This window comes from Sus scrofa, chromosome X, assembly GCF_054392235.1.
Source record: "Sus scrofa isolate SSC_HxYL_T2T_F1_AM1 chromosome X, Sscrofa_HxYL_maternal_Yorkshire_Landrace_v2.0, whole genome shotgun sequence".
NCBI classification, from domain to species: Eukaryota; Metazoa; Chordata; class Mammalia; order Artiodactyla; family Suidae; genus Sus; species Sus scrofa.
The window spans coordinates 135,038,912-135,064,224 of record NC_139401.1 but is presented as its reverse complement, the minus strand read 5'-3'; the positions used below and the strand labels follow the sequence as shown (position 1 = coordinate 135,064,224).

The window sequence follows — 25,313 nt, the reverse complement described above, 5'->3', positions numbered from 1 at the left end:
CCTCCAAAGAAAGCCACGCTGGAACTTTACGGTTTGCGACCACCCCTTCCAACCCCCACAGCGGCCCAGCCCACGTGAGGTTCGCTGCGGATGAGGCGGCTCGTGCAAGTGAGGCGGCCTGGGGGCTCATCGCGGACCTTTTTTCTCTTTCTAGAACCTTCTCTGGGGCAAGCCCCGCCTGTCTTTTGAGGGGGCGGGGCGTTAGCCCACGCTAGGCTACAGCGTTTCCGGGAGCCCTAGGTGGGGGGGTCCGGTTCACTTTCCGGGTGAAAGGGCTCGTCAGCAAGGCCACGTGGCAGTGTCGGAGAGCTGGCCCCTCGGACTCCGAGGTGGTCTTACGGGATCCCGGGGGTGACCCCCGGGCTTCTTAGTTCAGAACCGCCCACCTCCTGAGAGCCCCCCCGTATCTCCGCGTGCAGCTAGGCTCCCACGTCCTGGGGTGGTTAGAGGGTACGTGCCTTGAAAATTGGCATCCATTCGCCCGATTGCTGGACAAAACCCCGGCCCTCTGGGTACCCCTCTGGGTACCCCTGCTCTCGGGGTGTGTGGGTGCGCGCTTCCCCGTGGCCCCATCACGCCGGCTTAGGGATCGTCTCTTCAATGCGCGGCGTTCTCGTGGATGAGAAAGTTAGTTTGATTTCTATTACGTCACTTCCTTGCAGGTGCAGTTTTCCTATGTTTCAAGTGTTTATTGCCACTCATACTTCGCCAATTCAGAGTTGTCTAGTGCCACTCTTTATTGTTTTTAGGTCGGATGATTTGTTTTTAGCCTCCTAATTTGTAGGATTTCTTTATGTATTAGGTTGACTAGTTTTTTATCTATTAGAGGTGTTGCAAATCTATTTTTCGTAATCTTTTTTTTTTAATTGTTAGTGGAGATAAATGTTTTATTTTTATTTTTTATTTTTGTCTTTTTGCCATTTCTTGGGCTGCTCCTGCGGCATCTGGAGGTTCCCAGGCTAGGGGTCGAATCGGAGCTGTAGCCACCGGCCTACGCCAGAGCCACAGCAACGCGGGATCCGAGCCGCGTCTGCAACCTACACCACAGCTCACGGCAACGCCGGATCGTTAACCCACTGAGCAAGGCCAGGGATCCAACCCACAACCTCATGGTTCCTAGTCGGATTCGTTAACCACTGCGTCACGACGGGAACTCCGTTGTTTTATTTTTAAGAAGGAGCATTTGAACCAAAATCTAAATGTTGCTTCTTTTTGGCGCTATGGTTCCTTCACCAGAAGGAGATGTAGAGATTTTTTTTAATATAGTAAGATATGTAAATATTTTCTTTTATGGTATTTTGGTTTGAATCTTGTACAGAAAGGTGTTCACACTCACAAGATTATAAAAACGTTTCCTATTGTGCCCTTCTGATACTTTTATAGTTTCCTATGTGTTAATTTATTTTGTCTCGACCGCTTCTTCTCTAGGATGTGAAGGAGCATCATAACTTCTTTTTTTTCAAGTAGCCAAGTGTCCCAAGACCATATTTAATTATTCTTTCCCCAAATTTCTTAGCTATTGTTTCACATATTCTCTCCCAAATTAATTTTGTGATTACCAAACCTAAGATTCCTAGGACATTCCCATGGGCATTTTTTTTTCTTTTTCAGCCTTGCCCCCCACACGTGGAAATTCCCTGGTAGGGGACTGGATCCGAGTCACAGCTGCGACCTATGCAGGATCCTTAATCCCCTGCACAACAGTGGGAACTCCCCCATGGGCTTTTTAATTGGGATTTCATTGAATCTATAAGTTAATACCCAGAGAGCTGACTTATTTATGGTATTCAGTCTTCTCGACAACATGGTGTATAACCATGGAAAATCGCATCTTATCACCACGCTGTTTGATATTTTGTTTAGCCCGATAGGTTGCTTCCTTTTGTTCCTCCTTTCCTTCCCTTTTTTGGGTGAATCAAGTTCCCTTTTTTATCCCCACTGGTTACTTGGACGTTATGTTCCTGGCTTTTTTCTGCTACCTGCCTTTAATTTTTTTTTTACCAACATATTCTTCTGTCAATTTCGAGTTTTATATGATATCTATACAATTCCCCAATAGAAGTTGTCAGCAAATTTAAATTTTCCATATTTCCTACTTCCTTTAAAAACACTTTTTTCATTTATCAGTGGTATGTTTGAATGTAGTTTAAACCAGGGGTCACCAAACTCTTTCTGTAAAGGGCCAGATAGTAAATATTTGAGGCCCTGTCCTCTCTGTTGCAGCTGCTCAGCGAGGCCATTGTTGTGGCACAAAGGTACCCATGGACTGTATGTAAATGAACCAGTGTGGCTGTGTGCCAGTCACACACTGTTCGTGGACACTCACATTTGACTCTCATATAATTTTCACATATGCCACGAAACATCCTTCTGCTGATTTTCCAACCATTTAAACATGTGGAAACCGTTGTTATCTCACACCCGTGTAAAACCAGGCCATACTTTGCCAACCCCTGGTTCAAATATTTAAATGGTTTGACATGGATTATTACGAAAAAGAGCAATGGCTGGCTTCCACTTGCAGTCGTCCATCCCCTGGAATCAACTACATTCAGCCGTTTTAGCTGTTTCTTTTGGCTTTCACCTCCAGTTCTCTAAGTAAGTTGGTTATAGTGCCATTCACTTATTTCTTATATTTTGGGGCTTATTGATTGACTTGTGACGATAAAAGATGATGATGTCGTTCCAGGCCGGTGCCCAGTTCTTGCTGTTTACATTGTCAGGTCTATGGCAACTCTGATGATGTTCCTTTCTCTCCTGGCATTTTGTTTTCCTTCAAATTAACACTTGTCTCTCCCCACTCCCACGTCACTTGTTCTCTGCTCATCATAGGTCACTGTTTCCCCAAACCGGCTGTATCTCCTCTCCAGCTGCTCCAAGACAGCCTGCATTTTGTTAGTTTCATTCGCTTGGATCGCTCTCTCCTGGGGCCTTTTTTTTTTAGGGCCGCACCCAAGGCATTATGGAAGCTCCCAGGCTAGGGGTGGATTCAGAGCTACAGCCGCCAGCCTATGCCACAGCCGCAGCGACCCGGGATCCAAGCCGCGTCTGCAGCCTACACCACAGCTTATGGCATCCCTGAATCCTTAACCCACTGAGCGAGGCCGGGGATCAAACCTGTGTCCTCATGGATCCTAGTTGGGCTTGTTACTGCTGAGCCATGACAGGAACTCCTCTGTCTTGGAGCCTTTTGACTTGCCTTCCAGGCCTGGGCTCCTCTTCCATCATCCTGGAGATTGCATTTGCTTTGCTTTTGGCTTGGGGACACCCAGTTTCATAGATCCCATCTCTGCCTCTTTGTTGGGTTCCTTTCTGGTTTTGGTGGCACACTTTCTCTAGTAGCTGCCAAAGAAAGAACACAGAGGAAGCAAAGTACTTGATTTCTTTCGTGTTGGGAGATGTCTCGTCTGACCTGACAGACGACAGTTTGGATGTAGACTCCTAGGTTGGAAAATTGTTTTCTCCCCAAATTTGGAAGGCATTACTCCCAAGTTTTCTAATTCTTAGTGCTTCACCAAAGAGTCTGAAGATATTCTGGCTTCTGATTCTCTGAATGTGACCTGTTTTTTCCCTCTCTGACAGTTATTCTCTTGGCATATTGAAGATATTTGTTCAACTCTCTTCTGAATATCATTGATGCCACTGGGAAGGCAACTTCCAGTCTTAAAGTCATGGTTTTAAAGGTAATCAGCTTTTTAAATCTGGCTGCTTCTAAGATCTTGTGTTTAGGTTTGAATCTATTTCTGTTTTATCCTGTTTGGGATTTCTTGGCTTTCTCGAACTTGGGGATTTATGTATTTCATCAGTTCAACTGGGAAATTTTTAGTAACTATCTCTTAAAATCTTGCCATTTCCTCATTCTTTCTCCCTTTGGCATGGCAGGGTTTTTTTTCTTTTAGACTTTCTCTTTCTATCCTTTTATTTTTCAGTTTTTCAAATTTTGTATTTCTTTATGTCTCTGCGCTGCATTATGGATGTTTTCTTTTTCTTCCTTCCTTCCTTCCTTCCTTTCAGCCATGCCCGTGGCATGTGGAAGTTCCTGGGCCAGTGATCAAACCTGTGCCACAGCGGCAACCCGAGCTGCTGCTGCTGTGGCAATGCCAGATCCTTAACCTGCTATGCCGCAAAAGAACTCCCCGGATGCTTTTATTCCTTTTTTGCTTTTTGTTTTGACTTTTTAGGGCCATACCCAAGGCATATGGAAGTTCCCAGGCTAGGGGTCCAATTGGAGCTGTGGCTGCCAAGCTGCACCATGGCCACTGGATGCCAGATTTGAGCCGTGTCTGCGACCTGCAGCACGCTCATGGCAATGCCGGATCCTTAACCCACTGAGCGAGGCCAGGGATCAAACCCACATCCTCATGGATGTCAGTCGGATTTGTTTCCGCTGTGCCGAAATGGGAACTCTCTGGATGCTTTCTTTAGCTCTGTTTTTACAATTGACTAGTTCTCTGTCCAGCCATTTCTGATCTGCTGTTAAAGCCATCTATTCCACGTTTAAAACCTTAAAAAAGAAGTTCCCATTGTGGCTCAGTGGTTAACGAACCTGACTAGTATCCATGAGGACTAAGGTTCGATCCTCGGCCTTGCTCAGTGGGTTACAGTTTTGGCGTTGCCATGAGCTGTGGTGTAGGTCGTAGATGCGGCTCGGATCCCCCGTTGCTGTGGCTGTGGTGTAGGCCGAAGGCTTCAGCTCTGATTCGCATCCCTAGCCTGGGAACCTCCATATGCCGTGGGTGTGGCCCTAAAAAAAATAACGAAGTAAATAAATACTTAAGCAAAGAAATAAAAACTTAAAGATTGTGACGTCTGGCATATACATATAAAGGTGCAGGAAACATCAACGTTTAGTTTGGGAAATGATAAGATGGACCCACATTTAACTGCTACGCAGGTCGAGCACCCGGCCTTACATGGGTCCGCCAGGCACAGTCCTCTTCTCCCAGTCCAGTGGAACCGCTGTCCTGATGTGTGTGCTTTTCTTACGTCTTTCCTGCCTGCATATGGATCCTTCAATGACAGCACCTCATTTTGCCCTTCTGTTGAACTTTATGTGAATAGAACCACGTATAGGATGGAGTCTTCTCTGTTTGGCTTTTTTGGTTCAACATTATACTTGTTCGTTTGTGTTTTCTATGCCATAGTTTATTTTTATTGGCGTACATTTTCTTATCGATGGGTTATTGGGAGTATCAGTGTTCCCGCCTCTCAAGGATATACCTAGGAATGCACTTGTTGGGTCCTTTAGCATGCATGTCTTCCACTTTATGGTATCACCAAATGTTTTCCTTAAATGTTTGTATCAGTTACTCTCCTATCCGGAGAGACCGGAGGTTCCTGTGCTCCATATCTTTGCCAGGATGTATTACAGTGAGGCTAAGTTTTGCCAACCTGCTAGGTACAGAGTGGTATCATTTTTTTTAAAAAATCAGTGTATAATTTGCACACAATAAAATACACAGAATGGAGTTCCCGTCGTGGCTCAGTGGTTAACGAATCCACCTAGGGACCATGAGGTTGCGGGTTCGATCCCTGGCCTTGCTCAGTGGGTGAAGGATCCGGGCATTGCCGGGAGCTGTGGTGCAGGTGGCAGATGCGGCTCGGATCCCGCGTTGCTGTGGCTATGACGTAGGTCAGCGGCTACAGCTCGGATGGGACCCCTAGCCTGGGAACCTCCATATACCTCGGGTGCGGCCCTAGAAAAGGCAAAAAGACCAAAAAAAAAAAAAATGCACAGAACCGAGCTATCTATGATAATATAGTCGTCCGGGCTTGCAAGCAGGAGAGCATTTTCAGGTGGAAAATGGTCATGAAGTTGCTTTTCAGTTAAAAAGTGAAACATCGCAGAGGCACCTGTGCTCCCCCCACCTGCCTCTCCTAGCTCGTCCCTGTCCACTCCACCCTGGTCTGCTGTGTTCTGGTTGTGCTGCCAGGGCCACCTTCGTTTTCGAGATGAGAATCCTGACTCTCCAAGTGGTTTATTAACTTGCCCAAGGTCTCACGGTGGTAGAGTCAGAAGTTGCACTGGGCTCTATCGCGAAGGCAGTGCTCTTTCTATGAGCCTTCGAGAAAGAGGCTTACTCATTTGCGTTAAGTGGAACTTTCGGCCTCGGGCTGTCAGCTCTACGAGGGCGGGGCAGATGTCTGGCTTCAGTACCACGTAGCACGTGCTCGGGAAATGTGTTGAATGAGTAATTAGATGCAGGAATGAATCTGGCAGGATGCAGACCTTCCCACCTGTCTGTTCTGTCCACCCGGCAGTAGCCACACAGCAAGCCGTGTGGATCAATGGAAACGGGTGCTTCCGTGTTTCCAAGATCAGTTCTTTATCAAATGAGACCCACGGTCGGTGATTCTTGGAAGAGACGTCCGAGAGCAGACAGGGCGGGTGTGGAGGGGGATTCTAACCCTCTGGGGGTCGCAGGGAGGGCTGGCCAAGGAGCAAGGAGCTCGGCACTGAGAAGGAGGGGCGAGCACCGGGTCTGCGTAGGGCTATCTCTGCCTCTTAGCGCGTGGGGCCGTGACGGGCCCAGGGCTCCTGCCCTTTGCCTCTCATGGAAGTCCCTGTTTTGTGGTTCTCGCTTCCCAATGCAGGAACACACTCAGAGCCCCACCGCAGCCCTCCCCTCCGAGGTCCCCTCCTGCAGATCCCTGTCATCCAGCGAGGATGGCCCCAGGGGCCACTCCAGCCTCTCGGATGCGGCGCTGGCCCGGCGCTTGCAGGACAGCATCAAGCACCGCCTCCTCTACCTGTCGGAGCAGCTGAGGCTGGAGAAGGCCAGCCGCGACGAGAACGCCATGTGCTACCTCAAGCTGGTCTCCCAAGCCGGCCGGCGCCGGGCCCCCCACATCCGGCAGGCCTTCGAGAAGGTGAACCAGCGCACGTCGGCCACCATCGCCCAGATCGAGCGAAGGCTCCGCCAGTGTCACCAGCAGCTGCAGGAGGTGGAGGAGGGCTGCAGGCCCAAGGGCTTAGTGCTGAGAGCAGGGAGCAGCCTGGACGCCTGCGAGCAGCCCAGCACGAAGGCGCTGGTTTCAGAGCCCCCCCAGCCAGGCGGGGAAGACCGCCTGTCCACCTGCCCGTCCAACATCATCACAAGCTTCCCTCGGGATGGTCCCTTCCCAGCCCCGCAGCGGGGGAGGTCCTCCGAGAGCACGCGCGTGGCCCAGCGGCAAAGGCTGCTGTGGCGCAAGATGAAGGAAGAGCTGGAGGAGGTCGGGAAGGTGCACCTGCGCCTCCGGGTGTCCTACGAGAGCCTACGGGAGCAGCACCTGACGGACCTGCAGGTGGCACTGGAGGCCCTTCAGGAGGAGAAATGCAGGTGAGGCGGGGGGGGAGTGTCGCCCTCTCGTCCCCTACTGGCAGATGAGGCTCGGACTGGGGTGGCTGGCCCAGCAGATGGCCAGTGTCCGTCAGGGCGGTGTCCTGCCGGCCCCCCGTCTGCGGCCATGGCATGGCCTCGCCAGCCCCGACCCCTTCACCTGGGCTCATAGCTAAGTTGGGGCACGAGTTCCCGTGGGGTTCTTTGTTATGAAAATGCCTTCCAGGGCATGCTTTCTCCCTTCTGCGTGGTGGTTGATTTTAATTTCACCTAAGACGAGACTAGGGGCCACCAATAGACAAAAAAAAAAAAAAAAAAAAAAAAAGGTCAATCTCAGCTTTCTCAAAGGACCCTGTCTCTTTCTATTTGGCCCCTTCTTGGGGTCACAGCAGAGCTGCTGCAGCCCCTCCTCTGACCCCTGAGGCCTGTCCCTGGAGGCCCAGAGGGCAGGATTCCCTGGTGAGCCCGGAGGCTCAGCGGTTCCCAGCAGGAGCCTGCAGTCCGCTTGGCACCTGTGGGGGGGGGCACGCGGCGGTGGGAATCCGTCTTGTGTTTTCACAGGGAAGGCGCACCTGCACTAATGCTGCCTGACAAACCCACGAAGAGCAGTTCAGAACTGTTAAGGGGCAAGGCAACGTCAAGTAACCTGCCCAATCAGAACTCAGGTTTCTTTCTAATGTGATTTTTCGCAGGACACAGCAAGCAAATCAAAAATGTTGGGACTCTTAGAGATCATTTTGTCAAAATAACATTTTCAAGGTCAGATTTACATAAAGAAAGACCAGAACTTGGGGAGTTCCCGTTGTGACTCACTGGGTTAAGAACCCAACTAGCATCCATGAGAACGTGGGTTCGATCCCTGGCCTCGCTCAGGGGGTTAAGGATCCGGTGTTGCTGTGAGCTGTGGTGGAGGTCGCAGATGCGGCTCGGGTCCCGTGCTGCCATGGCTGTGGTGTAGACCTGCAGCTGCAGCTCCAATTCCACCCCTAGCCTGGGAACCTCCATATGCCGCGGGTGCAGCCCTAAAAAGCAAAAAAAAAAAAAAAAAAAAAAGAATTTACTTGATGACTTGCCATTTGTGCAGAGTATATTGGGTGAACAGATACTTGGCCACAGTTGGGATTTTGAATGTCCTCGTGGCCAAATCCTTCCTGTAAGTGGAAAGACAGTCACGGGGAATCTCCTTTCTGGGTGGGTACCCTGCCATCTCCCCCCTCTGTGGGCAGTAGCCTCGGCCACGTTGTCAGACCTGTCCCTTCTCAGCAGGGAACAAGGCACAGACTGATGGCATATTCCTTGAAATACCGTCGTGAACTGGTTCTTGATGAATTGGCTTTCAACAAATGGGTGTTCAGCTTATCAGCTGCCTAGGGGCTGTCTCCATGTGGGTGGCAGTCCCGTCCTTGCAGCAGGACCCAAGTGACCTGCTCCCCTCCCATTCCCCGGCTGTGCAGCCGCACCATTGCTTCTGTGTTCTGTGTCCCCTGTGCTCTCTAGTACCTTCCACGTCTGCAGCATCACCACCCCCGGCTTGGGTCAGGCAGGCCTTCCTCTGCTCTTCCCTAAAGAGCTACAAGCCGCCAGGCCTCTCTCCTTCTGGCCCATCCTTCTTGATGCCCAAACGAGGAACCTCAATGGTTTTTTTTTATTCCCTTTTCAAAATGATTTTTATTTTTTCCATTGTAGTTGGTTTACAGTTTTCCGTCAATTTTCTGCTGTATCAAGGCTTTTTAAAATCATGAGATGTTCAGGGAACACAGAAAATAATATGATTAACATTTTATGCCCACCCCCAGCTTTCTCTAATCTTTTTTGTTTGTTTGTTTGTTTGTTTTTTGTCTTTTTAGGGCTGCACCCGTGGCATATGGAGATTCCCAGGCGAGGGATCAAAATGGAGCTTCAGCCGCCGGCCTACACCAGAGCCACAGCAACTTGGGATCTGAGCTGCGTCTGTGACCTGCACCACAGCTCACGGCAACACCGGATCCTTAACCCACTGAGCGAGGCCAGGGGTCGAACCTGCGTCCTTGTGATGGATTTCCACTTCAGCACGACGGGAACTCCAGATTTTATTTTTTTTTAAGACATATAACTTGAAAAGATGTGAATTTCCTGATGGCGCATCGAGTGAGTTAAGAATCTGGCTCAGGTCACTGCTGTGGCTCAGGTTCAGTCCCTGGCCTGGGAATTTCCACATGCCATGGGTGCGACCAAACCAAACCAAACCAAAAACAAAAAAAGAAAAGTAAAAGTTGTGTCAAACCAGCTGGGAAAACAATTTTTAAAAAACTTTAAAAGATTCACTTGAAATGCTTCCATTCCCTCATCCCCTTCTGCCCACCTCACTCTCTTCATCAGGTGCTTAGCTTTTCCAGGTATTTTTTAAGACTTTTACTACTTACAAGTGTGGCCATAAACAAAAGGTAGGGATGTTTCATTTGTGGATTTTCTTTTTGTCTTTTTAGGGCTGCACCCTCGGCACATGGAAGTTCCCAGACTGGGGGTCCATTCGGAGCTATAGGCGCTGGCCTACACCACAGCCACAGCCACGCCAGATCTGAGCTGCGTCTGTGACCTACACTACATCTCACGGCAACACTGGATCCTTAACCCACTGGGTGAGGCCAGGGATCGAACCTGCGTCATCATGGATACTAGTCAGATTTGTTTCTGCCACGATGGGAGCCACGATGGGAACTCCAGGGGTTTTTTAATAGCTGCGCCATGGCATATGAAATTTCCTGGGCTAGGGATTGAGTCCAAGCCACAGCTGCGACCTGTGCCACAGGTGCGGCAATGCCAGATCCTTAATCTGCTGTGCCACAGCAGGAACTCCTTATTCGTGTTTTTTTAACAACTCTACTGAGATACAGTTTTCATGCCATAAAATGCACCATTATGCCTGTATGTAAACTTACTGAGTTGTGCAACCGTTACCACAAACCAGTCTTGGTTTCTGTTTTGATAACGGCTTTATTGAGACATGATTCGCATCCCATGCAATTCACCCCTTCATTGTGTACAGTTTAGCGGTTGTCAGTGTAGTGGCGGAGCTGCGTGGCCACCGCCACCATCTCAGTCCAGGACAGTGCCACCGGTGCAAAGGGCAGCCCCATCCCCGTTAGCAGTCACTCCCCACCTCCCCTCTGTTTCCGGCTTTACAGACGGGCCTGTGCCGACGTTTCCCCTGCACGGACTCGCACAGGGCGTGCTCTTTTGCGACTGCTCTACGTCTGGAAGCCGTGGATGGTTGTGGCGTAACCGCTGCGCACCGCACCCTGGGTGGGGACATGCTCGGAATTTAATAGAAAACCTGGCCAGTTTAGACGGCAGTCCCTACAACTCGCAGTTTGTTGCTGTTTCTGTAAAGCAGGAGTAACTGTACAAAAGATGGACGCATGTCGGTGTGTGCCGGGGAGGCTGATGTGCATTTAGGGTGTTCTGAGACGGAGCCGGAGCAGGCGCGGGGGGTGGGGGGCACTGGAGCCTGGGGCGACAGGAGGAAGGTGGATTCTGAACCCAAGTCTAGTCGGGATGCAGGACTGCTCAACAGCCGCTCGGGCCGCGGGCAGGGTGCTCGGAGTGTTCTTATCTCTTTTGCTCCCCAGACGAGCGCTGGCGGAAGGACAGGTGAATGAGCACCTGCAGGGGCACCTGGACGAGATTTACCTCCTCAAACAGAATCTGGCCTGCGCCGAAGAGAAGATGGCCTACCTGTCCTACGAGAGAGCCAAGGAGATATGGGTGAGGAGGAAAAGCTGAGCGAACCCCCGGACACCCTCCAAGCCCAGGGGGGCCGCAGGGCCTCGGGCGCGGCCCTGCCGTGGGGACAGCGGCAGCTCAGGCGCCGTGTCCGCTCCTGGCGGTCACGCTGCCCTCTGCCGTGCACCGTAGCTGATCTGGGAACTCGGCCAGGCCCTGCTTTCCTCCTGGGCTCTGGACCCCCTCCTACGTCTTCCGCTCCCCAGCGCTCGGCGCGCGCCCCTTGAAGCTCAGGCAGGTGGCCTCCGGTGACGGTGTGTGCTTCTGTCCCCTGCAGGAGGTCACGGAGACTTTCAAGAGCCGAATCTCCAAGCTTGAGACGCTACAGCAAGTGACCCACCTGGAGGTGCCGGGGACCGTCTGGGACCGTCCCCAGGAGCTCACGTTCTGGTTTGCGAGCCTGCTGCTCGCCCTGGCCGCCGTCCTCCTGGTCCTGGTGTCCGCCGTGTGCGCCTGCCCCCTGCCGCTGGAGAACTCGCGCCTGTGTGCGTGCGCGGGGCTCCTGCTGCTCGGGCTCGGGGCCCTGGCCTGGCAGAAGCGGCACGCCATCCCCAGCGTGGACTGGCAGGCCTGGGTCCCCGCCAGATGGAGACTGGGCTCCAAGGACTCCAGGCCTCTGTCGGATGGGCCTTGAAGGGCCTGGGTTTGCCAGCGCCTCCCGCCTGTGGGCAGCCAGGGCCGACAGCCCCCCCTCAGCTCGGCATCAGTGCCTCCCAGTCCCCTTCCCCCACCCTCCTGTCGCCATGTGCCCTCGCGCGACCCGGTGACCCGGCACTCAGTGGCAGCCTCTATGACTTGGTTGTTTTTGGCAAAGAGAAACTACATTTATTTCACGGGGATGGAGAAGGGGGGGCGGGGCGGGTGCATTTTCCGGTAGGAGGCAGACGTTGTTGTCGTTGTCGTTGTCGGGGTGGGAGACTCATGCAGGTGACACTGAAGAGACAGACGAGGCCTCTGTTTTGGAAACACTGGAGAGCTCAGAGCTATCGTCCACCTTCTTCCCAAAAAGCTGCAAGATGCAGTTTCGAAACTGGCAGGACAGAAAGGGTTACTCAGCCGAGCAGGCAGGGCCAAGGCGCTAAGGCCATGCTTGCTTTCCTTAAGTGGCGCTGGGTGGCCCGCACCTTCCCCTCTGCCTTTCAGAACCTGCGGGGAGGGGGACGTCGAGGACGGGCTCCCTTGGTCCCGGCCTGTGCGGGTGCTCCGTTCCTGGCTGGTTGTACCTAAGTCACATCTCTTTTAGCACTTGGGGTGCCTACTGGGAGTCAAGTTGTGCTCCCCGAAAGGTATCTTCCAGCAACCCCTGGAGCCCGGAAATGTGACCTCATTGGGAAATAGAGTCTTTGCAGATGTGATTAAGATGCGCGTTATCTTGAGGTCATGCTGAAGGACGGTGGCCCTCATCCAGTGACCGGTGTCCTCATAAAAAGAAGGGCAATTTGGACACAGACACAGAGGGACAAAGGCCCCACACAGGGGAAGGCAGAGGGCGGAGTGACTTGTCTACAAGCCGAGGAGCACTGGTGGTTATGGGTACCCCTCAGGAGCCAGGAGGGCGGCCTGGGGCAGACTCTCCCGCAGAGCCTCCCCTCGATCTGGCTTCTCGCCACCAGAACAGAGAGAGAAGCCATGTCTGTGGTTTTAATCCCCCTGGTTTGTGGTACTTGGTTACAGCAGCCTCATGAGTCTCATACAGTGACAAAAGATGATGCCAGCTCAGGGGCCCACTGCTACAGTGTCCGGGACAGACTCAGAGGCATTTCCGTGAAAAGGAAAGCTATTGTCAGCCTCTTTCTATTTTATCCATTTGGAGGCCAGGTGAGGATTAGGTAGGCAAAGCCCACCTCATCTCTTCTGCCGAGAGAGTCTGCTGGCCCCAGGAGGGCCCTGCTCTTGGCCGCTTGACGCCTAAAGAGATGTGGGCTGTGTTCATTTCTCGCATTCTATCTCATCGTCATCACTGCGTTAACAGCGAAGTTTGCGAATGCGGACAGGGCATTTCCCATCCATCCCAGCCACCTCCAGCATCCCAACTCGGGAAGTTAAAAACATAATTATTGAAATCAATAACATAGAAATTGGGCTGGGAGTTCCCATCGGGGCTCAGCGGTTAGCAAACCCGATTAGCATCCATGAGGACATGGGTTCGATCTCTGGCCTTGCTCAGTGGACTGGGGATCCGACACGGCCCATGAGCTGGGGTGTAGGTCGCAGACGCGGCTCAGATCCAGCATTGCTGTGGCTGTGGCATAGGCTGGCAGTTCCAGCTCCAGTTGGACCCCTAGCCTGGGAACCTCCCTATGCCATGGGTGCAGCCCTAAAAAAAAGGCTAAAATAAAATAAAAAATAAGTAAAAATTGGGCTGGGCATTCCTGTTGTGGCACAGTGGAAACCAATCTGACTAGTATCCATGAGGATTGGAGTTCCATCCCTGGCTTCGCTCAGTGGGTTGGCGATCTGGCGTTGCAGTGAGCTCGTGTTGCTGTGGCTGTGGTGGAGGCCAGCAGCTATGGCTCCACTCAACCCCTAGCTTGGGAACTTCTATATGCCGCGGGCACAGCCCTAAAAAGCAAAAAATCAATAAATAAAACTTAAAAAAAAATTGGGCCGAACCGCCGAATTGACTCAGCTGCTGAGCCAGGAGATGAGCTGCGGAATGCCTTTGATACATTCCCTCCCCATCTCCCGCCTCAGCACCCGCTCCGTGCCAGACTGTGTCCTCGGGGCACAAAAAGAGAACAATCCCATGTCCTTGTGGAAAGGGTGAAAGCCAAGGTCAAAAGCCGGGAGAGTCTGGGACTGCAGACCACTCCAGGGGAGGGGGCGTTCCAGAAGAGAGAGAGCGAGCAAGCTCCAGGAAAGACAATATTTGATAAGATGGCCTAGGATTCCACCAGCAGAAGCCAGACCTAAAGAGAGACCCACGTGAGACACAGCACACTGGGAACCGCCCGGAGCCGGTCCTCCTAAATAAAGACTCCCGTGCTGCGGGGCGAGATGGGAGCCCTGGGCAGGGGCGGTATTTCTGACTTGCAGACCCTCTGGTGGCCATCAAGTCACATCGCGGCTGCAGCTTAAGGACGTGGACCCGATGGTTCAAGGCAGAATGAGGGCCGGGGGCTGTTTGCTGCTGAGGCCCGAGCGGGCCGCCATCGGACAGGAGCAGAGCGTGGTCCCCCTGAACTAACTCCTAGGGTCCCAAAAGCCAAAGGTTGGCACCGCCCAGAAGGGCCTCTGTGTCCTCGCGGCCTAGGATGGCCCCAGCACACGGCGCGGGCTGCCTGGGCGGGTCCCATCGCGCGCTTTCCCTGGTTATTGGGCTGGGCTCGCTGTCAGGCTGCCCCCCAGGCACGATTCCCGGTGGCGGCCGTCGCTGGGCTCTTCCAGGGTCTATTTCTAGTTTGCTCGGCCCACGGCGTGACTTACCTGCCTGTTCATGAAGACATAGATAATAGGGTTGTAGATAGTGGCACTTTTGGCAAAGTAGGCTGGCAGGGCGGCCACCAGCGGGTGGAAGGCGTAGCCGGGGTGGGCAGCCGCGAAGCAGGCGAAGAAAGTGTAAGGCCCCCAGCAGAGGCAGTAGGCGAAGATCATCACCATCACCATGCGTGTCACCTCCTTCTCAGCCTTCTGGGTCGACTCGGATTCCTTCTGCTGCTTCGCCACCTGGCGGACACAGAGGGTTGTGCCCCGGGCCGGCGGGCGGCGGCGGCGGCGGCGGCGACAAGACATGGGCAGCCCAGGGCCGGGAGATGCGGGGCGAAGGACGCGGCCGCAGCCAGCAGCCGGCCCCACCGCGGCGCGGGGGCTGCGGGTCAGGGCCGGCTCGGGGAGCCCTTGCAGACGCGGAGGTGGCACAGGCGCGCGGCGGGGCTGGCCTCCCGCAGCCCTGGGCTCCTGGCTTGGCTGGGTTCCTGTTAGGACTGTACGAAGGAGGCTGTTCTTCGCCTCACCCAGCCGCTCATTAGAGCAGCCTGTGCCAGGCTCAGGTCCAAGGGGATCGGGGGTCTGGGCTCCAAGGTCCCGAGCTAACATGGCACAAGCCTCATGCGGAAGCCTGTGGGCGTCAGCTAAGTTGGTTCTGATCCCTGACTGCCAACAGGATGGGGGGCATGAGAAGGCTAAGGTGGTGAGGGCACAGGACCCTGTGTCAAGCCCATGGCCTCCAGTCTAGAAAGAGCTGATGAGTCCACGATGGTCCAATCGTGGGCACAAGCCGCTTCCAGTGGCAAAGGCCCCACCCCAGAGGGCCTTCTCCTCCCCGTGCCAAGCAGGAGCCTGGCAGGAACAGATGGCACATCTAGATCAAGCTAATTGGAGGTGAGCTGCTGAACAAAAGGACAACTTCCATACGGCGTTCAGGGCACCACAGGTGAAGCCCCCATCTCTGATCTCCTGCCCTGGGGGTGGGATCAGCTGCCTGGGGGAGATGGGGGGGCAGGCTCTGGGGGGCAGAGGGCACAAGTGGATCGACCCCTTAGCCTGCCCCAGCAGCCCTGTGATGGGGACGCCAGCACTCCAGCGGCCGCCTTTGAAAAACACCCTGATGTGCAGGCTTTGCTTTGGGACCTGGCTAGCGGCACTGCCCTGCATGCAGGAGGAGGCTGGCTTTCCACCCTGGGCACAACTGTCCTGGGCGAGGATGGAACGCAGCTCTGTCCCCTTCTTGGGCCCCTCTACGAAGAGGAGGGCGGCCCCTCCCCGTGCTGTGGGGGCGAGGGCAGCCGCCGAGGAATGGCCAGAGTCTCCTGTGCTTTAGGGGCACAGGAGACTCTGAGAGCGGACCGGGTGGATCCGGGCGGGGTTGCAGGGGGCGGGGGCGGGGGGGCGGCCGGGGAGGAGGGGCTCACCGCGCGGATGGCCAGCCACACTTGCAGGTAGCAGAGCACGATGACGCCGAGCGGGATGAAGCAGCACGTGATCATGAGCACAATCATGTAAGACTGCACCCCGGGGTAAGAGCTGCCGCTGAACACGTCGGGGCCGCAGGACGTCTTCAGGCCGTGGGGCCAGTACCTGAGGGAAGGGCCGGCCACTGTCCAGGCGCCGGAGGGACCGCCAGGACCCCAGTGCCCACATGCCACTGACCTGGGTAGGGTGTTGGGTTTTCTAATGGAAGCGGAACGCACAGTACACGAGTATGGACCTTTTCCGAGGTGAACAACTACGAGGCCTTTAGCGCATTCACGACTAGGCCAACTGCCCGCTCGGTCTGTCGAGTTCCGGGGCATGTCATCGCCCCACAGGAAGCCCTTCGGTAGGATTCGGTACCTCCTTGTCCGTTTCTGGGTCGCTCGTCCCCTCTTTTTTTTGACCGAGGTGAAACACACGTAACTCTGAGGTTTGGTGCGTTCGCAACCCACTCATCCCCCGAGTCATGTCCCCTTTGTACAGACGGGGGTGAGGCACCCCCTTGGCTGAGGAGCACCGGCGAAGACCTGAATCACTTTTTCCTGCCCAAAGACAGCGCGCTCCCACTCCAGACCCCGCAAGGACACATCCTCACGAGCTGGCCGTGGAAGCCGGGCAATGCGGCCGCCTCGTCCCGTCCCTCTCCCTCAAACGCCTGAGCTGCGTCCCTGGAAATTCGGGCCTTCCTCCAAAGAACCTGCCTGGCTAGGACAGAGGCGACCTGCAGGCCCTACAACCTGAGGAGCCTCCGGGGGCGGGGCGGGCTCAGAATGTGCATGAAAGAGGCCCGGGGCGGAGCTGGCCTGAGCCCGCAGCCTTTCGCTCTACGTTCACATGAGCTGCTCCTGTTTGGGAGAAACAGACCTTTCTAGGGGCTTGGAGACCACAGGGCCCGTCTCCGTGTTCCTGCCGGGCAGAGGCACACATTCCCAGACGCGGCGTGTGCGGAGGGGTCTCACGGAGAGGCGGGTCTGCCCTCCCTTTATCCACGGGACCACAGACGCCCAGGGCCAGGAAGGGATTTGCCCCGAGGCCGCAGAGGGCATTGTCTTCCCGGAACGCTGGCCTCCTCACCTGCTCCAACCAAAGATGGGTGGGGCCGTCCACACGGCAGCCCAGATCCAGGAGAAGGCGATGCCAGCAATGGCCAGCTTGGCGTCAAATCGCACGTTGCCGAAGGGCTTGCAGACCACCATCCATCTCTCCCAGGAAATGATGGCCAGGGACCAGAGACCCGTGATCCCTGCAGGGGACAGCAGACAGAGGAGGGCTTTGAGCCGACACGTTTCCAGAGCAAGAGCACGCAAAAGCCTAGTCCTCCTCCCTGCGAAGCCTAGTTCACGAACGGCGTTTTCAGGCCCAGGGAGCAGTGCCTCCTGGTCAATTTCTTTCTCTCGCCCCGTCTCTCTGCTCCTTCCCCACTGGACCCGCAGCCCACCTCCCCCTGCCCGCTCTGATTTGGCCTCTTGGCCCACTTAGTCTCCCCTCTCTCTTGTATTCAGCCACCAGTGCCGCTCCCGACGGCTGCCTACACACCTGAGGCCACGTCGAGGTGCTGCGGCCCCAGCCAAGGGCAAGGAAACGGGCCGGGCCCAGTGACCTGAGCCCCTTCTGCCAGGTTGCCTGTGTTCTTTGGGGCCCCACACTCCTCACAGCTGCCCGCCTCCGGGCTCCATGAACTGGGGTTTGGGCAAAGCGATGTCTTTGTTGCCACTTGGCCTTTTCACTTCCCTTCTGAGCGTGGGAGCGTTAGCAGTGCCCACGAGTCGGTCACTTTACCAGGTGGCAGACATTTCCCAATATGACTGGATTCATTTCCATGGTTAAAGTGCACTGGCTGCCAGGCCAGATAGACTTAAGGGATAACTTTGAAGAAGAAGAGTGTCACTAATACTTCCAAAACATACTTTGAAAATGAATAGTTTTAATTTTTTTTTTTATTTTTAAGGCTGCACCTGCAGCATACGGAGGTTCCCAGGCTAGGGCTTGATTCGGAGCTGCAGCTGCCAGCCTACACCACAGCCGCAGCAATGCAGGATCTGAGCCGCATCTGCAACCTACACCACAGCTCATGGCAACTCCAGATCCTTAACCCACTGAGTGAGGCCAGTGGATCGAACCTGCGTCCTCACGAATGCAAGTTGGATTTGTTTCTGCTGCGCCATGGCGGGAACCCCTCGTCGTGCACATCTGCAAACATTCTTCTGAGAAGGGCTGAGGGTGACCCGAGAGCAGACCCCAGGGAGATGGACTGAGTGGGTCGCCTCGCTGACCAGCGCCCCTCCCATGTTCCTCTGATCCTGGACTCTTTCTATCATCTGTGTCCTCAGAATCCGGATTGGAGATCAGTTTAGGCGGCAGTGAGAGAAACCCAAGCAGATGTGGGAGCTAAGGACCCAGGCGTTGGGATCAGGTGGCCCTGGGAAACTTTTAAAATGGGGAGAGCAGCTGTGAGCCTTCGCCGGTTTGACAGCCGGGGGCCTGCAGACAGACGGCGCGTACCGAGCGCCGTGGCCCTTGGGCTCCCTGGCTGCTCGGGTGGACTTCCAGCTGCAGCCCCGTGCCCTCCGCTCCCTCCTGGCCTCCGCAGATCGTGGCCCTCGCTCTCTTCTGTCTGCCAGCCTCTCGCTGGGCCCCTGCCCCAGCCTCCTCCTCCCCACTTCTGAGCAAGCCATCCTGGGCCACCCCAAGCGACGCGGCGGTTGGTGCCCCGCCGTCCTTGTCAATGTTCGGCTCCTTCATCCCTTCCTCCAGGACCCGGTCCTCGGGGAGGACTGATGGCCCCACGGGGTCTCCATCGGGAGTAGGAGCCCCTCTTGCCAGGATTCGGGGGCCATGACCCACCGATCAGTGATGGGCTGGGAAAGGGGTGTGGGACCTGGTTTCAACATCTTGGAAGTGCTGAAGGGAGTCGCTTCTTTCCCGGGGCCAAGTGGGCCCAGGTGAGTGGAGAGGGCATGCGTCCCACATGGAGAGTCCTCCCCTGCCACCCTGCTCTGAGGTTATCGGGATCTGTCTGTCCGTCCGTGCCAGCTGCATGACCTCCAACTGGATGTGCCCTGGGCCCCCAGCCGGCTTACCACACAAGGAGACCGTGTAGCCCTCCACCACGCACAAGGGGTGGCCCAGCACGAAGTAGCCGTACATCTGGTTCACGACGCTGATGGTGCTGGCGATGATGGTCTCTGCCAGGTCAGCGATGGCCAAGTTCACCAGGATCCAGTTCAGAGGGTGGCGCAGCTTCTTGAACCTCATGGTGGCCGCCAGCACAAGCCCGTTGGTGAAGACGGATGCGATGACGACGAAGACCATCCAGGCGCTGGTGATGTGGTACACCCATCTGGGAGCGATGTGGTAGTTGGGGCCTTCGAAGGGGTCTGGAGGCGGGAGGTACAGAGCGAGGAGACGAGCTGGCAGCAGCGTCACCACCTGTCCAGCGTCACCCACGCCATCACGGTGTCCCCTCCACCGTCCCGCCCTTCTGCCTGCCACCCCTGCCGTCGCCACCGGCCCTTCCCCTCTAGCTTTGCAAACAACCTTCCCTTCCTTCTGTCTTGGGCCTTGCCCTTAACAAAGCGGAGCACCTCTTCATCTCTGCCCGGTATCGCTCGGCCACCTGCCGTGCCACCCCCGGTGTGCCAGGCTGGCCTCCTACAGTGCCGCCTGCTCCCCTGCGCCCCCTGCACCCTGGCGCCGCGTCCCATGCATGCTCCAGGCCTTCCCGTCATCAGATCTTCGCTCACGCTCTCCCCTGCACCCAGAGCCTCTTCCCTTTTATGCCATAAAGGCCAGCTGGGACGTCTTTGCCTTCTAGAAGCCTTCCCAGGTTCCCCAGCTGAGAGTCAACCCTGTCTCTTGGGCCGGCTGCATATTGGAGTCACACGTGCGTACAGCCTGGCTTCCTCACCAGCCTGTCTCGCCGGTCTTACGTGGCAGCTCCAGTACAGAGAATGCGTCGAGGAGTGAATTCGTTGAATTGCGCCCCACCCCCCCAAATATGTGGGAGCAGAGCCTGCCCTACCTCTGAATGTTACCTTACTTAGAGAAAGGGTTTGTACAGAGGTGACCAAGTCGTTACGAAGTCACTGGGGTGGCCCTGATCCAATATGCCTGGAGTCCTCACCCAAAGGAGCAGTTTAGCCACAGATACGCACACTCAGGGAGGAAAGAGCCATGGGAAGGTGAAAGCAGAGAGGGGGTGAAGCTTCCGCAAGCCAAGGACACCATAGATTGCCGACCCTTTGACCTCCAGCCTCTGGAACTGGAAGATGATACATTTCTGTTGCGTGAGCCACCCGGTCTGGTGCCCCGTCACGGTGGCTGGAGCCAATGCGCACAGAATGAGAAGGAGAGCGAACTCCCCTCTGTGGTAACATCCTGCTCCGCACTGCCCTCTGTTGGAAGGACCTGTCTGGCCACCATCATCTTGGCAGAATACTCCAAAGAGTTCTAAGCCACAGTGCCCACACCGCGTGACAAGGTCGCACAGCACCCAGGAAAGCAAGCATGCAGAGTCGCTGCACTGACCAGGATGCTGTAGTGCTGCGTTTCAGAAACCCACTTAAACTAATTAAAGAAAGGTGGTTTTCTTGGGACCCATGGCTAGCAGGCACGGGGTAAATCTCGCCCCCTCCCCAGCACAAGCGGACTCCTCAGCACCCACAATGCCCCTCTGCGGCCGGCGAGGTGCCATGGGCTCCCAAGAAGGGAGACCCGGGAAGAGAAAGCCCCCGACCTGCCCACAGATCTGCCCCAGAAAGTCCAGTGGGTTCTTTGGAGGTTGGTGGCCGGGGAGGGGCAGTGCCTGGAACACTCTGGCTTGGGGACAAGGATGGGGTGAGCAGGTTAGGACGGGGCCGAGGGCCGTGTGCAGTGGGAAGGGACGGCAGCACTGCAAATGCAGGAGGCAAAAGGAGGGGGCCTCTAGCGGTTCCATGAGACCAGGGTCCTGACCCCCCCCCTCTTCTCCTGCAAGTTCTGACTAATTTTGTGAAGAAATGAGCACGAGAAGGGCAGGCAAGGGTCTTCTAAGAAATACAGGGAGGAGAGTTCCCGCTATGGCACAACAGGCTCGGGGGTGTCTCTGCAGTGGGACACAGGTTCAATCCCTGGACCACCACGATGGGTTAAGGATCCAGCATTGTCGCAGCTGTGGCATAGGTCGCAACGGTGGCTTAGATCTGATCCCTGGCTCTGGAAGTCCATGTGCCCAGGGGTGGCCAAAAATGGAAAAAAAAAAAAAAAGGAGAAAGGAAATACAGAGTTCCCATTGTGGCTCGGGGGTAATGGACCTGACTAGTAAACCTGAGGATGCCAATTCGATCCCTGGCCTCGCTCCGTGGGTTGAGGATCCGGTGTTGCTGTGAGCGGTGGTGTAGGTCAAAGACTCGGCTTGGATCCTGTGTTGCTGTGGCTGTGGTGTAGGCTGGCAGCTGTATCTCCTATTCGACCCCTAGCCTAGGAATTTCTATATGCTGTGGGTATGACCCTAAAAAGACAAAAAAAAAAAAAAAAAAAAAAGGGAAAGAAAGAAATACGGGGAGGGAGGCCATCGGGCAGAGGGGCAGGCAGAGACGCAAGATTTCTTCTGGTGTACCTTGTTGTCTAGATTTTAATTTGAAGCCTTGTACATATTCTATTCCATAATTATAAAACATTGCTTTTTTTTTTTTTTAGGGTCGCGCCCATGGCATATGGAGGGTCCCAGGCCAAGGGTCAAATTGGAGCTGTAGCCGCCAGCCTACACCACAGTCACAGCAACTCAGGATCCGAGGTGCATCTGTGACCTACGCCACAGCTCACGGGAACGCCGGATTCTTAACCCACTGAGTGAGGCCAGGGATTGAACCCGCATCATCATGGATGCTAGTTGGGTTCATTACTTCTAAGCTACAACAGGAACTCCAAACAACATTATATTTTAAAAAGCAATCCCTGAAAATCAAAAATAAAAGGATCTAAATGCATAACCACTTGGTGGCATAATGACATGGAGGGGGCTTCTCTGAGGGAAGTGAAAAGACACTAGTTTGACTATTTGAACCCAGTGGCATGTTGCCTGAGGATAGAAAGGCCTGCTCACATGTTAGGGTCTTGGATATCATGGTGGCGAGTGTTGGTGGCACTGTTCTGAGATCAGGCAAATGAGTAATTAAATGACACTCTAATTCTGTTTCTACCCGCTTCCGAACACGCTTCTGGGTGGGAGAGAAAGGAGACACGGAGGTCAAACCCTCTCTTCCGCCTCGGCTGCGCCCGCTGTGCCCCACAGACCCCAACAGGGACAACCGTCGGGTTTCAGGGCAGTAGTGAAGCCGCCAGCAAGGGAGGAGGCCATCGGCCCAATCGGAAGCGGGAGAGTCCGGGGCTACCCGGCGTGTCTTCTTCAACAAACGCATTGCAAGGAGGTTGGGGGAGAACCTCTAAACCCAGAGACGACGAAAGCATGTGTCCTTCAGTGTGAATGTGGGGCCCTTACCTGAGCCCTGATTCAAGCCAACGAACAAGAAAGTAGGAGCTGTGCTTAGGTTTTCTAAAGAGTCTTTCCTCCCAGAGGTACCTCCTGTGGTGAGATGCCCTGGACGTGCTTCCAGAAATTAGGAGGGGCGCTGGTGGGGGTGGGGGTGACAGATGAGACAAGACAAGTGCTGGAGGCCCGGCCACTTATTATTCTCTTCCGGCTCCTTTGGTAGACACTTGCATTTTGGGAAAAAATGTGCAAGGGGGATTTTGCACATTGATGATGACGGGCGAGCGTCTCCATCAAGGACATTCTGGGCTGCGAACACTCAGGTCAAGGTCAACTTCAGGCCTCAACCAGTTTGGGTCAGGAGCCCAGTTGCTGCTCCTGCTCTGGCCGTCAAGGAGCTGCTGTGGTTTCTGGAAGCTTCGGCGCGTGAGATATTCTTGAAGGAACTGAAGGTCTTTGGTTTGAAAGTGGGACCGGGGGGCGGGGGGGGGGTGCCAGGGGCTGGGGGTCGTTAATGTCCTAGGCTGTTTGAAGGGTTTGCACGCAAAGTCTTTTTTTTTTTTTCTGCTTTTTAGGGCCGCACCCGTGGCATACGGAAGTTCCCAGGCTAGGGAGTGAATCACAGCTGTAGCCGCTGGCCTACACCGCAGCCACAGCCACACCCGATCCCGAGCCGTGTCTGCGACCTACACCCCAGCTGATGGCAACGTCAGATCCTTAACCCACGGAGCGAGGCCAGGGATCGAACCTGCGTCCTCATGGATACTAGTCAGATATGTTTCCACTGAGCCATAACAGGAACTCCACACAAAGATTTTTGTCTGGGCCACTCCTAGGGCAAAACTTGAGCTGCCTCAACAAAATTTTCAGCTTTCTGTTGGGCCTAAGGCTCTCTCCTGGGATGGTTCGCAACTGAACAGCTGCCCTGGGGCCCGAGCGAGTCTCTTCCCCCCGGGCTGTGCAGCCAGAGGTCGTGGGCTCCAGGCATGAACTTGGATCAGATGCTACCAGTTTCTTCTTGCCCTTAGGCTCTCGAAGGGACTCACTCTCCTCCGGGCAGCCCAGCCTCCCACTGCTGGTGTTTGTCTCTGTGTGGCTCTGGGCGATGCAATGGTGAGGCTGACCTGGTTCCTTCCCCGGGAAACCCAGGGCCGTGCCACCAGATAGACACAACAGAACCGGGGGGTGGCGAGCATCTGGGGCCATAAGGAAAGAGTTAATGAACTGTCCTGGGACACGAATTCTCAAAGGGTCTGGGAAGCCTATGTGATTTGAAAGGACATATTCGATAGTATGGTGTCCCTTTATATTCAGAGAGTACCCCCCCCCGATTCATGTCATCGTAAAAGCTGAGAGAGGACACCGTCTCCGCTCGGCCATGTACGAGAAGATGCTCCAGGGAGGAGTGGGGGGCCGGCCGGCAGCCCCTCTCGTGGCCACTCGGTCCCGGGTCCCAGGAGGGCTGTCCCAGGGGTCTGGTCCAGCCCCGGCACCTGCTTGCTCACCTCGGGTGCTGTTGGCGTTGGTGTAGGTGAAGATGCTCCCCTGGGTGCTGTCCTCAAAGCTGGCCTGCGGCTGCCCACCTGCGAGCCTTCGGGGGCCCCACTGCTGGGCCATGGCTCCGGAAAGCCCTGTCCCCAATGCGCGCCAGCCTGGTGTTTGCAGGCTTTATACCAGCCTTCGGGATCAGCCCAGGCCTCCTCACCTTAAAAGCTCCCAAACCCTCCACCATCTGATCTCTTAATTGGGCCTGGGACTTAGACCTGCTTCCCCCAGCCCCTGGCCTCCTGGCTCCTTAGGCGAGCCCACGAGGGCGGCTCAGAGGGATTTGCTGGCCACCAAATTCGGAGCCAAGGGGGCTGTGGGAGTGGCTGCGGGCCCCCCCGCTCATGTTGATGTGGCCTCTCTTCCCACCTACTGCCCGGTGTCTGCTGCTAGGTCAGGCCGGGCCGTGGGCGAGGAAGGAGCCCGAAGCCCCAGGCCTCCTCTTGCAGGGGGTTCTCCCCGCAGACTTTGCAGGGCTGAGGCTTGGAACAGGGACCTCCGTGTGGGTCCAGCCGGCCGCGGGGTGGGGCCCCAAGTGGATGCAAGGTGGGAAGGCGGACTGGGCAGACGCCACCATGCATCCTGCTGGCCGCTCCGCCCTCCGCCTTGTCCCCACGAGCTGCCGCAGTCACCAGGGAGTTTGCCCGGGCCTCCCAAGGCACTCAGATGCCACCGGCTCAAACCTCCCTCCTCCGAGTTCCCAGGCTTCCCTTGCACCGCGCCTGACCCCAGTTGCCTCTAGACCTGCCTTCAAAAGCGAACCTCTGGACAGAGTGTTCCCGCAGGGCTCCCCCCCCACCTCCCCACTGTCCCTTTTCGCCCACTGCAGTCTGGCTGCTGCTGGCTGAGCGCTCGGCAGGGGCACCCATGACCTGCTAATTGCTCAATCCTGCAGCCTTGCGTGTTTCCAGACAAAAGCAGCATTATTCACAAGAGGTTGAGAGGCAGACACAGGCCACAAGTGAATCGGCAGGTGAATGGATGAAACGTGGTCTGTCCATGCCGCGGACTCTTACTCCACCATCGCAAGGCGTGAGGTTGTGACACGTGACAACATGAATGAACCTCGAAAACAGGACACTAAGTGAAAGGAGCCAGACACCAAAGACCGCAAGCCCTGTGATTCCATTGACACGAAAGCTTTCTAGAAGGGGCAGGTCCAAAGAGACGGAGAGCAGGTGGGTGGGTGTCTGGGGCTGACCTGGGGGCAATGGAGAGTGACTGCTGTCGGGGAAAGGGGTTCTTTTGGGGGTGACAAAAATATTCTAAAATTAGCTTGCGATGGAGCAGCCACTGTGACCGGG

The 25,313-nt window shown here is 55.3% G+C and overlaps 2 protein-coding genes across 6 annotated transcripts; one reads left to right on the top strand and one right to left on the bottom strand.

Moving 5' to 3' along the window:
- The first annotated feature begins 180 nt into the window (after positions 1-180).
- TEX28 (testis expressed 28) lies at positions 181-13,441 on the top strand. Of its 5 annotated transcripts, none has more exons than XM_085007219.1 (5): positions 181-627; positions 3,583-3,683; positions 6,595-7,322; positions 10,931-11,066; positions 11,362-13,441. In XM_085007219.1, exons 2-5 carry the CDS (start codon positions 3,672-3,674, stop codon positions 11,716-11,718), a joined length of 1,233 nt encoding a protein of 410 aa, XP_084863345.1. In that variant the 5' UTR covers positions 181-627; positions 3,583-3,671; the 3' UTR covers positions 11,719-13,441. The 5 variants fall into 5 exon arrangements, with proteins under 5 accessions (XP_084863345.1, XP_084863344.1, XP_084863347.1 ...); XM_085007220.1 differs by having other exon boundaries at positions 265-450; XM_085007218.1 differs by lacking the exon at positions 3,583-3,683 and having other exon boundaries at positions 11,362-11,897.
- On the bottom strand, positions 11,894-24,107 carry LOC494564 (medium-wave-sensitive opsin). Its single transcript, NM_001011506.1, is given in 6 exon segments — positions 11,894-12,114; positions 14,511-14,750; positions 15,935-16,100; positions 17,070-17,238; positions 19,076-19,372; positions 23,970-24,107. Coding segments are annotated over 6 exon segments (1,095 nt in total). The 5' UTR covers positions 24,082-24,107; the 3' UTR covers positions 11,894-12,003.
- Between the last annotated feature and the right edge of the window lie 1,206 nt (positions 24,108-25,313).

Coding starts and splice junctions, on each gene's coding strand:
- TEX28 (XM_085007218.1), top strand. CDS start 601: ATGCGCGGCGTTCTCGTGGATGAGAAA. Junction 7,323..10,930: donor CTTCAGGAGGAGAAATGCAG/GTGAGGCGGGGG, acceptor TTTGCTCCCCAG/ACGAGCGCTGGCGGAAGGAC. Junction 11,067..11,361: donor AGAGAGCCAAGGAGATATGG/GTGAGGAGGAAA, acceptor TGTCCCCTGCAG/GAGGTCACGGAGACTTTCAA.